The sequence below is a fragment of the Stylophora pistillata genome, chromosome 8 (genome assembly GCF_964205215.1).
Source record: "Stylophora pistillata chromosome 8, jaStyPist1.2, whole genome shotgun sequence".
In the NCBI taxonomy this organism is placed as follows: domain Eukaryota; kingdom Metazoa; phylum Cnidaria; class Anthozoa; order Scleractinia; family Pocilloporidae; genus Stylophora; species Stylophora pistillata.
Genome location: NC_142526.1, coordinates 22,161,245 through 22,177,553, shown reverse-complemented (window position 1 = coordinate 22,177,553; position 16,309 = coordinate 22,161,245). Strand labels below are relative to the sequence as shown.

Sequence of the window (16,309 nt, the reverse complement as noted above, 5' to 3'; positions counted from 1 at the left end):
GCGACAGTTCATACACTTCGCCAGTTCTCTGCGTACTGCTGAGAGTCCCCGCACTATCCAATACTTCTCTCTAATTGCAGCCAGAACGTGGGCAGGACCCGAATGCCCCTGTTGGTGATGGAAGTTCCGGATGATCAAATTGGTGACATGATGCTTGCTTGGCAGAATAGCAGGGTGCTTCGTTTGGAACGAAACAGGCGCATTCTCTAGGCGACCTCCTACTCTTAATATTCCGTCAGCAACGAAGGGGTTCAAGTCGCGTATTGGGCTAGACCGTGGAACGCTGTTCTTCCGGTTCCCAGACGCTCTCTGGCCTACCACAACCAGCTCCGCTGGAAATGCGTCGTGCTGGACAGCTTTGATGATGACACTCTCTGCAGCAATAACTTCACTCACAGTCAGGGGTCCCTTGGGAATGCTGTCTGGATCCTTGCTAAGGAGGCCAACCAAATACTTCTTGAAACGTACTAACCAGGCTATGGCATTTCTAAGACGGTCCCATGATGAGAAGCGGGACAGCAGCGGTTCCAAAATTTTACCACGGACGATGACATTCGCACGACCAGGGCATTTCCTACATTCAGTGTCATCCAGAGGCAATTCCGGCAGCTGGGACGGTTGTTCGGGCCACTTTTCCTCTTCCATCCACAGAAACTTCGGGCCGTTGAGCCATTTCTCCAACTTGTGTAATTCGGAGCCTTTCGCGCCTCTGGATGCGATGTCAGCAGGATTGGCACAAGTGTCGACATGTCGCCATTGATGCGGTAAGGATTCATCATGTATCATCGCGACTCTGTTGGCCACAAAGGTGTGAAATCTTCTTGATTTGTTGCGAATGTACTGCAAAACTACGGTAGAATCCGTCTAGTAGATTGTGTCGTGTATGGGATACTCTAATTCGTTCCGGATCAGGCAATTCAAGTTCACCGCTACCACTGCGGCTGCCAACTCAAGACGTGGTATGGACACTGTTTTAAGAGGGGTGACGCGAGATTTCCCAAGGACAAAGGAACAGTGTGGAACACCCTTGTCGTCGACAAACCGGAGATATGATACTGCTCCGTAACCATATTCGGAAGCATCTGAGAAATGATGCAATTGGACGTTGACGACTGCACCGAATCCTGGCGGCTTGAAACACCTGGGCACAGATATTGACCTCAAAACTGCTAGTTCCTTCAGCCAACTTTGCCATATAATAGAATCTGCATCGGAAATCTCCTCGTCCCAGCCATACTTCTGCTTGCATAGGTTCTGCAACAGACTCTTGGCTGGCAGAACAATAGGCGCGACGAACCCGAGGGGATCGTACATGGAGCTTACAACTGACAAGATTCCTCTTCGTGTGGGCGCCTTTCCTTCGTCCATTATTTGGGAAAAAAAGGTGTCCGTCTCCATAGCCCACTGCACCCCCAAAGTGCGTTCTACAGGGAGGTCCTCCAAATCCAAGTTGACCACACAGGGAGCCCTCTCCGTTACTGGAACAGTGGCGATTACATTCCTGTCGTTACTAATCCATTTGGTAAGCCGGAACCCTCCTCTTGACAACAATTCGCGTAGCTGACCAGACAAGCGTGCCGCTTTGTCAGTCGTAGGCACAGACTTAAGGCAGTCGTCTACATAAAAATTCCGGTTGACGGTCTTAATGGTTTCCACATCAAATTCGCTCTGATTATCCGAGGCCGTCTTCTTCAGGCAAAAACTTGCGCAACTTGGAGACGACTTGGCTCCGAACAAGTGCACTAACATCTGGTAATCGACTGGCTCTTTGGAGAGATCATTGTTTGGCCACCATAAGAATCTTAAAGCATGACAATCATCGGGCGCAACCCGCACTTGGTGAAACATGCCTTCCACATCCGCGACCATGGCTACAGGCTCTTGGCGAAAACGTATGATGACACCCAGGAGTCCGTTCGTTAGGTCTGGACCTTGAAGAAGTTGATCATTCAGGGAAGTGCCTTTAAACTTGGCAGCACAGTCAAACACGACTCTCACCTTCCCTGGTTTCTGAGGGTGAAACACTGGGTGGTGGGGTAAATACCAAACTGGTAGGCACTTCACAGCCATTTCTTCGTTACAAGGAACTCGTCTTGCGTAGCCGCTGGAGACATAACCGCTAATAGTGTCCTTGTATTGCTCGAAGAGGCGAGGGTGACGCTGAAATCTTTTCTGCAAGTATCTCAATCTTCCTAATGCATATTCACGATTGTTCGGGAGGTTTACTAGCCTGCGCTTCCATGGCAACCCCAACTGGTAGTGGCCATTCACGAGCTTCACCGAATTTTCCATTTGCGACAGTGCTCTTTTATCTTCGACCGACATTGCAACCTTAGAAGAGATCATAGACTCGTTAAAGCCACTCCTAAACATGCTCTCCATTTGTTGATGAAGCGTTTCGTCGTCATGGCGGACAACGTTCACACTAAAGCAATCTCTATCACACGAGCTCAATGGTCCCATTAATGTCCATCCAAGCGGGGTACACACAGCATAAGGTTGACTACGCCTGCCACGCCTTTGATCGCACACCCAATGAGCTTCCGGAACATCGCTGCCAATGAGGACCGACACCTCATCAGATTGTGCTCTCGGGAAGACTATTCCTTTCAGATGAGGCCACCCAGCAGTATCTTCTTTTGTTGGTGGACTACCCTGAGGTAAACACAACGTATCCGCTGTCCAGACTCTATCTAATACGATTTCTTCCTGCATTTGCAATCCTCGGACAGACAAAGACAACTCGAATCCCTTTTGAGTGTTGGATGCGCCATTTACGGTTGCTAATGAGAATTCCTTAGGACGGCCAATAACTTGAAGTTTCTCCATCAGACTCATATCGCATAACGTAACGTCCGAGCCAGGATCCAGAAGCGCATTTGTCACAACTGCGTTATCCTGATCTTTTCCTTTCACGACGACTGGAACAATTCTTAAACGAACGGTTTTCTTACCAGACTCTGTCTTGCTACAACGACCTGACTGCCCGGCCCCGGCGACGATACTGGTACCATTCCTTTCCCTAGTATCAGTAGGTTCGTGCTGCAAGGGGGTGCAGCCATCAGTGCCATCGTTGTTCTTCCTTCGAACTAGATGCAGCATCGTGTGGTGTTTCCATCCACAACCATTTACTTGACATTTCATTCTGCTTCTACAGTCACTGGCCATATGACCGCTTCCAAAACAATTGTCGCACAGCCTAGCTCGTCTAACAAAGCTTTTCCGTTCTTCGGGGCTCTTTGCTCTCATTAGCTCGCACTTAGCAAGTCTGTGCTGACCAGAACACATGGGACAATTCAAAACAGGAGGAATTATGTTCGGCACGGGTCCATCGTCGGCTCCGGTTTGCGTCGTATAAGTTTTTCCTCTGACTCGATCAGCGGTTTTTCCTCTGGGTGATTGCCTAGTGCTCCGCTCTTTGTCTGGTGCTGATCCAACTATCTCTCCATACATCGTGTTAGCCAGCATAGCCTTCCCTTCAACGAACTTCGCCAAATGCGAGAAAGTAGGCTCAATTCCCGACAAAGTCAAGTTACCGGCTTCGTCAGCCCATTTATACTGTAAATGCACTGGTAGGCGCTTCACGATCTTCACGAGCTTGTCGGAGCTATTTATGTCTGCTTCGTAACCCATCTGGATAAGTGTTAACGCACAATTTTGCATCTGAACGGACAAATCTGATAGACCAACAATATCTGTACGTTTTAGCTGAGGGCCATTTACTATCTTCTCTATGTGTGCATGCGCAATGACGTGTTTTTGACCAAATCTACGGTGCAAGATGTCCTTGGCATTTTCGTAACCATGTTCAGGTGGGAAGACTATAGAGCAATCTTTGATGGCTTCTTTAGCTTTTCCTGTGCAGTGCTAGATGAGGTACGTGAGTCTTGACTCGGCATCTGGAACCCTTTTGGCAATATTGACTTCGAAGTTTTTGATGAACAACCAGTAATTCAGAGGATTGCCATCGAAAGTGAGAAGCTCTCTTTTGGGCATTTGAAGTGCTTGCTGGAGGGAGTAAGCCATTAGATGCAGAGCTTCCTGTTGCTGCCCCAATACTTGTTGTAACCGTTGTGAAACAATGGGATCCTCACCACTAACAGCAACCCGAGTAGGGACTGGGTTCCACGGTTCGGCGGTTGGATTCAGCTCAGATTTTGAATAAGTTCTCCCTACTTGATTCCGTTTGCCGTTTGGAAGAGTTGGGTTTGTGGCGGAAAGATTGGGGTCATGCGCTTCCCTTGTGTGAGATGGTTTTTTCTCTTCTTTCGATGCAGACTTTGAGTACTCTGAGCCTTCATAAAATTCGCCTATCACCTTGGCCTTCTCTATTTCTTCTTCAATCTTTGATAAGGCGATGCGACGTTTCAGTTGATCCTCTTGAATTTTCAGCTCAGCAATTTGACGTTCCATTTTTCGTTCCATTTCTTGACGCTTCAACAAGTTCCGAAGCTCTACTTCTCGCCGAAGTAATTCAGCCTTTGCCTTTCTCGACCTTTCACTTACCCGTGAACTAGCTCTCGAACTTTTGGACTTTGCGCTTCCAGAATCAACACGTGAAAGCGTAGCGTAACGTTCCAAAACGTCGACATTTTCTTCTCTTCGCGAGGACATTAACATTTCATTTGGAGACCTTTCAGCCGTCTGTAACCACTCTTCAAGACGTTCGTCGAACTCTTTTCTGCCGATCATTACGCTGTAGTAATCGTTAAGCGCTTCTGCCCTCGTTTCGGGTTCCACAGCGAGTTGGTAATATTCTTCGTACGACTGCAAACATCTGCCAAACGCGTCTTCAATATCTTTCTTCTTAGCACGTATTTCTCGAATGTTTTCGGGGTTTTGCATCAATAATTCGGCTTCTTTGTACAACCTGTTCACATATCCAAGGTGACCAGCTCGACTTCTCTTTAGGGAGAGCATTCTTTCACGCGTAACACCTTCGATGTCCAGGCGTGACCTTGGTTGTCGCGTCCTTTCGACGCCCTTTTCACCCGTTTGCTCGTTTGATGTAAAACTCGTAGCCATAATTCGACCGGAATAAGGGCAAACAGACGATAGAACGGCTTAATCCTACGTCAGAAACTGTAACGAACGCACCGGTAACATTACTCAATGGCTATCTCAACCATAAACGTTTATTCCTCGACCAGTGGTTTCTATAACAAAATTAAATTACACTAAGTCTAACTACAGAAAATAAATGGCATAAACAAAATAATAAACGATATAAATGCGGCGAAATGAAAACATAAGACACACCTGACGGTTTGGATCATAAAATAACGCGAGACGCAGCCAAAGAAAACAACACCAAACTACGTAACATAAAGAAGCTTTTACGCGCGAACACTACAATATATACGTTGACGGGAGGGGACTGAACCCCACCACGTGGACGGACCGCTGGCCCCAAATTCGTTGTAACAGTGTTGCTTGTGAAGTGATCAAAGCTCGTACAATACTTTGAGACTGCTGTAGAGAAGAATTGAATTTTGATTTATTTATTTACTGCTCTCTGAATTTGGCAGAATAAACAAAGGTGATACGCCAATAGAGAAGGAATCACTGCGTAAACTCAAAGGTTTAATTACGACAACTTGAATCGGTTGCGAGCACATGGAACAGACAGAGTCCCGACGCGCGTGCGCAGCGCTAATAACGGCAGGCTACAATATAAATAACGTAGTGGCGATAGGTATTTACTCATGTTCTTCAGTTTACCTTAGATTGTCAAGATACAACTTGAGGAACAAAAAGAGCAAGGAAAGGTAGGCAAAAATTGGTGATGGATCCATTCCCCACCACACCCAGCTGTTATAGACAGTTTTCTTAGTACTAGAAAAAAACTTTCTACCAGTTCTGGTAATAACAACTTGTCATGTGCATGTGTATAAGGATGTGTTGGTTACACGAAGTGCTTGCTTTTGAAATGTTGTTTCCACAAGTTAGAAAACTTTCCTCTATAGCTGGGTGTAAGGGGATGGTTCTACCCACAATTTTTCCTTCTTTTCGAGGATCGTATTTTTCCTTGAGGCGGCCCTTTTTAATGAAATCTGCCCCCAAATTTTGCCTTCGTTATTAGGATGGTCTCTTGTTTTGGATTACCATTTACCAAGTCAATGAACAAGTTGCAGCTTGAGAACCAAAATTAACCAAGGAAAGGTGGACAACTGTAAGGCGATAGATAAAGAGCTTAAAGTGAGCCTAAATATGACAGCAACGTACACGATTCGACAACAGTACGCATGCGTTTTAAACTGCTCACCATAAGGACGAAAATTCATTAACTTTTGTTTTTTTTTTTTGTATAAGAAAGCTGTAAAACTATATATTTGCCTCGAAAACTTTATGTTTTTTCAAGGTTGCCACTTTACTTTGAACTATTCCTTGATTTCCTCGCTTTCATAAAAAGAAGAAAATCTCAAAATGGGACAAACAATTCATATCACGCCAATAGACCTTCATTACATGTATGTTCAGCTGGAACACAATCATTTTACTCACCAATCGTCTCTCTAAATCTCCCTTTAAACTTGAATAATCGTCTGCGGCGACCTAAAGAGAAAATACGTGAAAAACTTGGGGACCTTTTATCATTATTTATTGCGAGGCTCTTTGTTGTGTCACGAAAAAATGTGATGATCCCCTCATAAGGCTCTGTACAATTTTTATGATCCCCTCCTCAGATTCCTCATCGACAGTTAATTAGCAAGAATGACTTTCTACAGCCTCCTCCCCACTTGTTTATACTCTTGTGGCAACGACTGAGGACCCCCATTCCTCCCCACTTGTTTATACTCTTGTGGCGACGACTGAGGACCCCCATTCCTCCCCACTTGTTTATACTCTTGTGGCAACGACTGAGGACCCCCGCTCCTCCCCACTTGTTTATACTCTTGTGGCGACGACTGAGGACCCCCATTCCTCCCCACTTGTTTATACTCTTGTGGCAACGACTGAGGACCCCCATTCCTCCCCACTTGTTTATACTCTTGTGGCGACGACTGAGGACCCCCATTCCTCCCCACTTGTTTATACTCTTGTGGCAACGACTGAGGACCCCCATTCCTCCCCACTTGTTTATACTCTTGTGGCGACGACTGAGGACCCCCATTCCTCCCCACTTGTTTATACTCTTGTGGCAACGACTGAGGACCCCCATTCCTCCCCACTTGTTTATACTCTTGTGGCAACGACTGAGGACCCCCATTCCTCCCCACTTGTTTATACTCTTGTGGCAACGACTGAGGACCCCCATTCCTCCCCACTTGTTTATACTCTTGTGGCGACGACTGAGGACCCCCATTCCTCCCCACTTGTTTATACTCTTGTGGCAACGACTGAGGACCCCCATTCCTCCCCACTTGTTTATACTCTTGTGGCGACGACTGAGGACCCCCATTCCTCCCCACTTGTTTATACTCTTGTGGCGACGACTGAGGACCCCCATTCCTCCCCACTTGTTTATACTCTTGTGGCGACGACTGAGGACTCCCCCTCCTCCCTACGCGATATAGAAAGACTGCTCTCTAAGTAAAATCTAACACTGCTGTTTCCACTTTAAAAGGTAGTTATAGTTTGCAGATTAAGAGTGATTTTAATTCTCTAAGTAGAATCTAACACTGCTGTTTCCACTTTAAAAGGTAGTTATAGTTTGCAGATTAAGAGTGATTTTAATTTCTTTTTTACGCGCTTCTCCACTCGCACAAGTCTCGTCCCTCGATCGCACTTTCTTCACGCATCTGTTCCACAGGCCGCGCGGCACAGTTCGCCGTCTTAGACAAGGCAACTAAGTGAATGGATGTTTCTAAAACTGGCCATGAGTTAGGGCGGCACATCGCTCTTTTTAGGGTGGACTGATAAAAAACTTCGATAAACTTCAAAAAAGACACATAGTAAAAGTCGAGCTCAGCAAAGTGATGCAGAAAGATTTCCATGCGTCTTGCCTCTGTCTTATTCTGTTCACACTTTCCACATTGCTTATCCTAGCTTTATGCAGGACGTGTCACACATGGACTTCGTAATGACGTAGCTCATCGTGGCGTCTCTGTGCCTCAGTGGTAGAGTATGGGAACTCGTTATCCGAAGGTTGGACGTTCGATTCCCCATGGGGAGAGGATGGGGACTCAAAATGTTTTTTTCACGTTTTCCCAAGCTCAAGACAAGACGTCATCAATTCGTTTCACCTTAGTTTTTTTTTTTTGCCTATTATTAGTCTCAAATCTTAAGACTACTGCAGATCGATGCGCCGTGCGGCTGGTCACTTGGTCGAATTACGGTCATTTCGTCCAAAAGTGTTTTCGTCCAAAAGCTTTTTCATCTAAGTTGGTTCGTCTAATTGTTAAGTCTTTTTCACGAAGCATATAAATAACTTTTAGAAGGTTACATAAGGTTATATAAAGAACCTATTAGTGCGAGCCGTTGCCATTTTGGTTCCGATAGCTTTAGTCACCGATCGTCGTTTACGAATTCAAGGTCGTGAATTATGATAAATACACAGAGAATACGCTTATTTGGGGTCATTTTTAGCTTAGTTTTATTTATTTCTCTATCATGTTGGACTATATTGTTGGTTATGTCGGAAAATTAGTGATGCTACACTTAGTCGTCTATTACGCCTAACAGACGCTTCACAACAAGCCTAATATTTCCATTTCTTTTGTGCGACATAATTAACAATTATTCCACGAGCGCGCGTTGGATATGAGATGATAGATAGCCAACGAGGCGCGTAGCGCCGAGTTGGCTATAATCATCTCATATCCAACAAGCGCGAGTGGAATAATTGTTTTATTAAAAACGTCCTCAAGAAATTATTATTTTGTAAGAAGAAACCGCATTTTTTAGCTGCCTTTTGATTTTAAGCTGACTCATACGCTTACCATATTTGTAGATTATGGTATATTGGCTCATATACCATAATGGCTAAGCCAATAAAAAGTCTTGGATTGCATTATCCAATGATCCAGTTTTTAATAATTATAATTATTAAAAAGGTGACACATATACGCCACATATATGTATAAAATACATATAAAAATTTTGACTATATATATGTCACCTATATGAGACACATGTCCATTATATGTCACATGTATGTCACATATATTTAACAGAGGTCACATATATACTACATATATTGAACATATGCATGTAGCGTATATGCAGAACGTGTGCAAAATATGTGAAACATATATATGCAAGCACAACTCTACAAATGCTTACAAATAAGGGAGTTATTATTAATTACTAGATTTATGCTAAAACATAACAAACAAAATTGATTTTTATTTAGTAAATCATATATCTCATTACCCGATATATGTTTTTTTACAACAGCTGTCATCTCAAAACAAATCTGATATCTAAAATCAGGAAATCTTTGATTTTGGATGTTATTCCCTGCATCTCTGCACTAAAATGTTTGAATTATAGGTCTGTACCAGCTTGTTACACTCTCTCTTCAGTCAGTCAGCCAATCAGTCAGTCAGTCAGTGACAACGAGTCAGTCAGTCAATCGATAAATCAGTCAGTCAGTTAACCAGTCAGTAAGTCAGTTAGTCAGTAGAACAGTCAGTCAGTTAGCCAGTTAACTAGTCAGTCAGTTAGCCAGTTAACCAGTCAGTCAGTTAGCCAGTTAACCAGTCAGTCAGTTAGCCAATTAATCAGTCAGTCAGTTAGCCAATTAACCAGTCAGTCACTCAGTTAGTCAGTAGAACAGTCAGTCAGTTGGCCAGTTAACCAGTCAGTCAGTTAGCCAATTAACCAGTCAGTCAGTCAGTTAGTCAGTAGAACAGTCAGTCAGTTGGCCAGTTAACCAGTCAGTCAGTTAGCCAATTAACCAGTCAGTCACTCAGTTAGTCAGTAGAACAGTCAGTCAGTTGGCCAGTTAACCAGTCAGTCAGTTAGCCAGTTAACCAGTCAGTCAGTTAGCCAATTAATCAGTCAGTCAGTTAGCCAATTAACCAGTCAGTCACTCAGTTAGTCAGTAGAACAGTCAGTCAGTTGGCCAGTTAACCAGTCAGTCAGTTAGCCAATTAACCAGTCAGCCACTCAGTTAGTCAGTAGAACAGTCAGTCAGTTGGCCAGTCATCACGAGCCACAGGCAAACGGAAGTTCAAATATTCGAAAAGGCTGGTTGCTATGGAGTGACGTCCTAAACCGGATAAGTTTCCATCATCGCCTTGACAGCCTTTTTCGATAATTGCTCGCAGTAATCTGAGTAGTTGCTTGAGTTTGTACAATCTCTGTTCCTGCTGGGTACAATGAAGCCTTTTGTTTATTAGGGGCTGGATCGGCCTATTGACATTTGGAGATTGGATTTCATATTAATATGCGTAAGCAAAAGCGGGAATGTTTAGTTTCCCGCGGTCGAGTGCAGTTATGGATCCCTTGAAACTTCGAAGGGTTGAATTGCTTCATTCTCCTCCAGATGAGTCAAGGGAATGGTTTATCTTAAATTTCAAGAAATGTGGCATAGCAAGTTTTTTGAAGTAGCCTGTTGGTGGCACATTTTCCAAGCGTTTTGTACGGTCCAGCTTTAAAAAATGGCGGAAGCTTGGATGACCGATATGTTCAGAACAACAAAGTGGCCATCGCCTCTCTATTTGGAGTTGTTTCTACCATCTTCCGGCAGAAATTCGAAGAAGGAGAAGTGGTGAGATATCTTTGGTTGATCGATAAAATAAATTCTTGATCCTGGATCAAGAAAAGCTTGGCAAACGTTACTTAGCATTTTCAAGCTAAGACGAACCGGGGTAAGTCATAACGTTTATATTTTTATTAAGATTGGAAAAATTGAGTTTGCTGTTTTATGTTTTGTTGTGAATGCTGGTTTCACGGTGTATCAGAACTCATCTCTGCTTGGCAGGAAAATCACATAATTGGCTGAGTTTGATTTTACGCTGAGCCTCTAAGTCTTCTAGCTATGATCACTTTTTATGGCTACTTTAGGAGAAATTTCGGGTTTGTTTGCTAATGATAGGGTCTTGACAGTATTATAATTTATTTCATTTCTATTTTTCTACGATAAAAGATTTAAATCGCCAGAGGGATGCCATTGAGAAAACTGGAATAGTAGTTAATGGAAGATGCTTTAAAGTTAAATTTCCAGGTTGTTTGTGTGTGCCAATCTTGACTCTTTATATTTTTTTTATCTTATTATTTTTTATTTTTGCAATGTTTTTATGTTACATGTCTAGCTACGTGATAGCAATTATTGAATCCATTTTATGCTTGGCAGTGTTAGAAAATATCTGGGAAAGTATCACATTTGAGATCTTTGGTGTAGCTATTTTAACTTCAACTTCTTGTTATCTTCTTGTCTTCTTTCATTACAGTTACTCTTGATTACAAAACACTGATAATGCTGCTCAAGCAAAGAGCTGGTGATGCCAAAAAATATATCAATGAACTTTGCAAGCAAGGATTGGACACAGAGTGCTGTGTATTCTGCAAAGTTATTAAGGTAGGTTATACCTGCAATGCTAAATGACATGCATCATAGTGGAATTATACAATAACACAAAACATATTCAGCCTACTGGTATTTGTTATGCAATTTATTTATAATCAATTAGTGAGAGCTTTCTTGGCTTTCTTGACTTTACAGAAAGGCAGACGAAAGGTGTCCATAAAAGTGAACATATTTTATCTGTGGTGAACAGTGATTATGTATCTACCATTAGTAGTGAACATTATATGACTTTAGCTCAGTTAATTCATTATTGAGTGATACATGCAATTTATTTGTAGGAATGTGCCCCTCCTGATGTTCCTTTTGGGGAAGCCTTTGCTGAGTGTTTCCTAAAGAGCAAAGCAAATATTGGGGGGTAGGTACAACTCTGCATTTTTGCATTGACATGCATAAAAAGTTCCAGCTTGCAGTATGGTATTTCACTTTCTATTGGAATACATGTCTTTAAATCTCACTTGAGATACTTAGTTTGATGGACAGTTGGCATACTGCCGGCCGACAGTTGGCCGACGGTTGGCCGACAGACTTTTAGGGGAGCTGTTCTTCACTTTTACCCAGTTATCAGCAAAAATATGGTAAGCTTGGATTATAAAGGTGGAAACTTTATTCACTGTTTTTTTTTTCTGTCTGTTTCAGATGGAAGGGGTTAAGAGATGACTTGCTCTTTCTCCTTGAAGAGGAGCCATGTGATGTTAATTTATGTGCTATGCCTGCAGTGTATGACATTTTAATTTTTAAATTCTGTGCACCCATTGATATAAGGCATAGTCAACATTATATCATTTAAAAAAATCTATTTTCTTGAAGTCTTATCCTGTAACAATATTATTTTGTTTAGTGTTGCCTGGTCACTTCTGAGATATATATTTATCTGTCATATTTCTAAGATTTATATGGCATTCGGCGTAATGCCTGAGAGCTTGTGGGATATAGCAAACTTAGTTTTTCATTCACTGTTAATAGAGGGAAATTATGTCTTTCCTTTCTGGTTCACCCGGGCTGAAGTCCTTCATTCAGAGTAATGCCTGAGCAATTCTGGGATATATAACATACCTAGCTTTTCATTCATGGTCAATATAGGGAAGTGTTGTCTATCCTTTCTGGTTCACACAGGCTGAAGTCCAGGCATTCAGAGTAATACCAGAGCACTTCTGGGATTTATAACATACTTAGCTATTCATTCAAGGTCAATATTGGGAAGTGTTGTCTATCCTTTCTGGTTCACCCAGGCTGAAGTCCTGGCATTCAGTGTAATGCCTGAGCGCTTCTGGGATATATAACATACTTAGCTTTTCATTCATGGTCAATATAGGGAAGTGCTGTCTATCCTTTCTGGTTGACCCGGGGTGAAGTCCTGGCATTCAGTGTAATGCCTGAGCCCTTCTGGGATATACAACATACTTAGCTTTTCATTCATGGTCAATATAGGGAAGTGTTGTCTATCCTTTCTGGTTCACCCAGGCTGAAGTCCTGGCATTCAGTGTAATGCCTGAGCGCTTCTGGGATATACAACATTACTTAGCTTTTCATTCATTGTCAATATAGGGAAGTGTTGTCTATCCTTTCTGGTTCCCCCAGGCTGAAGTCCTGGCATTCAGAGTAATGCCTGAGCACTTCTGGGATATATAACATACTGAACTTTTTATTCATGATCAATATAGGGAAGTGTTGTCTATCCTTTCTGGTTTACCCAGGCTGAAGTCCTGGCATTCAGAAAAATGCCTGAGTGCTTCTGGGATATACAACATACTTAGCTTTTCATTCATGGTCAATATAGGGAAGTGTTGTGGATCCTTTCTGGTCCACCTAGGCTGAAGTCCTGGCATTCAGTGTAATGCCTGAGCGCTTCTGGGATATATAACTTACATAGCTTTTCATTCATGGTCAATATAGGGAAGTGTTGTCTATCCTTTCTGGTTCACCCAGGCTGAAGTCCTGGCATTGACTGTAATGCCTGAGCGCTTCTGGGATATATAACAAAGTTTCACATAGCTTTTCATTCATTGTCAATATAGGGAAGTGTTGTCTATCCTTTCTGGTTCACCCAGGCTGAAGTCCTGGCATTCAGTGTAATGCCTGAGCACTTCTGGGATATATAACATACTTAGCTTTTCATTCATGGTCAATATAGAGAAGTGTTGTCTATCCTTTCTGGTTCACCCAGGCTGAAGTCCTGGCATTCAGTGTAATGCCTGAGCACTTCTGGGATATACAACATACTGAGCTTTTTATTCATGGTCAATATAGGGAAGTGTTGTCTATCCTTTCTGGTCCACCCAGGCTGAAGTCCTAGCATTCAGTGTAATGCCTGAGTGCTTCTGGGATATACAACATACATAGCTTTTCATTCATGGTCAATATAGGGAAGTGTTGTGTATCCTTTCTGGTCCACCCAGGCTGAAGTCCTGGCATTTAGTGTAATGCCTGAGCGCTTCTGGGATATATAACTTACATAGCTTTTCATTCATGGTCAATATAGGGAAGTGTTGTGTATCCTTTCTGGTTCACCCAGGCTGAAGTCCTGGCATTGGCTGTAATGCCTGAGCACTTCTGGGATATATAACATACTGAGCTTTTTATTCATGGTCAATATTGGGAAGTGTTGTGTATCCTTTCTGGTTCACCCAGGCTGAAGTCCTGGCATTCAGTGTAATGCCTGAGCACTTCTGGGATATACAACATACTGAGCCTTTTATTCATGGTCAATATAGGGAAGTGTTGTCTATCCTTTCTGGTTCACCCAGGCTGAAGTCCTGGCATTCAGAGTAATGCCTGAGCGCTTCTGGGATATATAACATACTTAGCTTTTCATTCATTGTCAATATAGGGAAGTGTTGTCTCTCCTTTCTGGTCCACCCATATTGAAGTCCTGGCATTCAGTGTAATGCCTTAGCGCTTCTGGGATATACAACATACTTAGCTTTTCATTCATGGTCAATATAGGGAAGTGTTGTGTATCCTTTCTGGTTCACCCAGGCTGAAGTCCTGGCATTCAGTGTAATGCCTGAGCGCTTCTGGGATATACAACATACTTTAAGTTTTTTCATTCATGGTCAATACGGGGAAGTGTTGTTTATCTTTTCTGGTTCACCCAGGCTGAATGGAAGTTCTGCTATTCGCAGTAATCCCTTAGTGCTTCTGGGATACCTAACATTCTTATTTTCTTTGACATTCACAGGTTAATCAAGGGAAGTGTTGTCTATCGGCCTTACTGGTTCACCCAGGCTGAAGTCCTGGCATTCAGTTTAATGCCTGAGCGCCTCTGAGATATTTGACTTACTTAGCTTTTCATTGATGGTTAATATAGGGAAGTATTGTCTATCCTTTCTGGTTCACCCAGGCTGAAGTCCTGGCATTCAGTGTAATGCCTGAGCGCTTCTGGGATATACAACATACTTTAAGTTTTTCATTCATGGTCAATACGGGGAAGTGTTGTTTATCTTTTCTGGTTCACCCAGGCTGAACGGAAGTTCTGCTATTCACAGTAATCCCTTAGTGCTTCTGGGATACCTAACATTCTTATTTTCTTTGACATTCACAGGTTAATCTAGGGAAGTGTTGTCTATCGGCCTTACTGGTTCACCCAGGCTGAAGTCCTGGCATTCAGTTTAATGCCTGAGCGCCTCTGAGATATTTGACTTACTTAGCTTTTCATTGATGGTTAATATAGGGAAGTATTGTCTATCCTTTCTGGTTCACCCAGGCTGAAGTTCTGGCATTCAGAGTAATGCCTGAGGTTTTCTGGCATATATAATGTGAAGAAATTCTTGTGATGCAAACTTTTCTGTTATTTGAGCTCTTCACCTATATCTACAGCAGAGCGACAGGAATAAATAGTCGTTTGAGACAAAAATTTGAAAAACAGCTTCATTTACTGTTAAAAGTCGCCCTACAAACCGCGACGGGAAGAGAACATCAAAACAAGAAATGCTGCCAAAAAAACTCAATAAATAACACAAGGCAAAACACTGCTGGTACATTTCTTTGCGAAGCTAGATCGTGAAATCTCTGATGCGACGTTTTTGTAGGGCGTAAACACACGACGACGATTGATTTCCTGACAAACTGGGTAATATGAGATAATATAAAGTATGAAACAACACGAAGTAACGCGTACAGCCTCAAGTGATCGATATACCGTATTTCCTTGAATAAGTGCCCACCCCTTGGCCATTCAAACTTGTAACTCTGAATAAGCGCGACACCGGAACCCTTTCTTTTTCAGCTTTCATAACATTTTAAACTTTTACTACCTTAGATGAATATGTTGGGAGAGATTCTTGCTTTAAGAGTTATATTACGCCGATGTATTATCTTTCCTTTTTATATGGCTGGCTTCGCAAGCGGTGCAAGATGCAGCGAATTATGTGAGCTGATTGGCTATTAACCCTTGCTTATATTTCGTTTTCTGCGGTGGCCAGCGTTGCAGCCATTTTGTCTTTGTGTAACCTGCAGGCAAGCTCTCGCTTGGCTCTTATCGCTCTGCTCAGGTCTGAGTTTTCCTGCTTGGTCAATAACGCATTACTGGATCTACCGCGCTCTATGTTAATTTTCAAACCACTCTAGCGCACAGCGCTTGACTCAGTATTTAAAGTTGGTTTTTCGGAAAAAGTCAACGTCCCACCCCTCTCAAGAAGCTTTTAGAATATAAAAATTCAAGGACTTTCTAAGGATTGGTTAAATTCATTGGGGGACTTGCCCTGAAATTAACGGACTTGCAAGACAGTACGAACCCTGTTAAAGTTCAAGGGAGTTTAAACTCGTTCGTAACGTGTCATTAAACGAAAGTTGGTCTTTGTCTGTTTAAAAGCTTTGTCAGCTTGTTCAACATCT

At 42.7% G+C, this 16,309-nt stretch overlaps 2 protein-coding genes across 4 annotated transcripts; one reads left to right on the top strand and one right to left on the bottom strand.

Moving 5' to 3' along the window:
* Nucleotides 1-864: 864 nt before the first annotated feature.
* LOC148725496 (uncharacterized) lies at nt 865-3,633 on the bottom strand. The gene has a single exon (XM_088730272.1). It carries the CDS (start codon nt 3,631-3,633, stop codon nt 865-867), a length of 2,769 nt encoding a protein of 922 aa, XP_088586398.1.
* Nucleotides 3,634-10,152: 6,519 nt separating this feature from the next.
* Nucleotides 10,153-15,590, top strand: LOC148725495 (uncharacterized). Of its 3 annotated transcripts, none has more exons than XM_088730680.1 (4): nt 10,153-10,657; nt 11,340-11,467; nt 11,755-11,831; nt 12,113-15,590. In XM_088730680.1, exons 2-4 carry the CDS (start codon nt 11,366-11,368, stop codon nt 12,261-12,263), a joined length of 330 nt encoding a protein of 109 aa, XP_088586806.1. In that variant the 5' UTR covers nt 10,153-10,657; nt 11,340-11,365; the 3' UTR covers nt 12,264-15,590. The 3 variants fall into 3 exon arrangements, 2 of the variants coding, with proteins under 2 accessions (XP_088586806.1, XP_088586805.1); XM_088730679.1 differs by having other exon boundaries at nt 10,163-10,757; nt 12,113-15,442; XR_015990777.1 differs by lacking the exon at nt 11,755-11,831 and having other exon boundaries at nt 10,166-10,757; nt 12,113-15,442.
* Nucleotides 15,591-16,309: the final 719 nt, after the last annotated feature.

Coding starts and splice junctions, on each gene's coding strand:
- LOC148725496 (XM_088730272.1), bottom strand. CDS start 3,633: ATGGGTTACGAAGCAGACATAAATAGCTCCGACAAGCTCGTGAAGATC.
- LOC148725495 (XM_088730680.1), top strand. CDS start 11,366: ATGCTGCTCAAGCAAAGAGCTGGTGATGCCAAAAAATATATCAATGAA. Junction 11,468..11,754: donor TATTCTGCAAAGTTATTAAG/GTAGGTTATACC, acceptor ATTTATTTGTAG/GAATGTGCCCCTCCTGATGT. Junction 11,832..12,112: donor AGCAAAGCAAATATTGGGGG/GTAGGTACAACT, acceptor TGTCTGTTTCAG/ATGGAAGGGGTTAAGAGATG.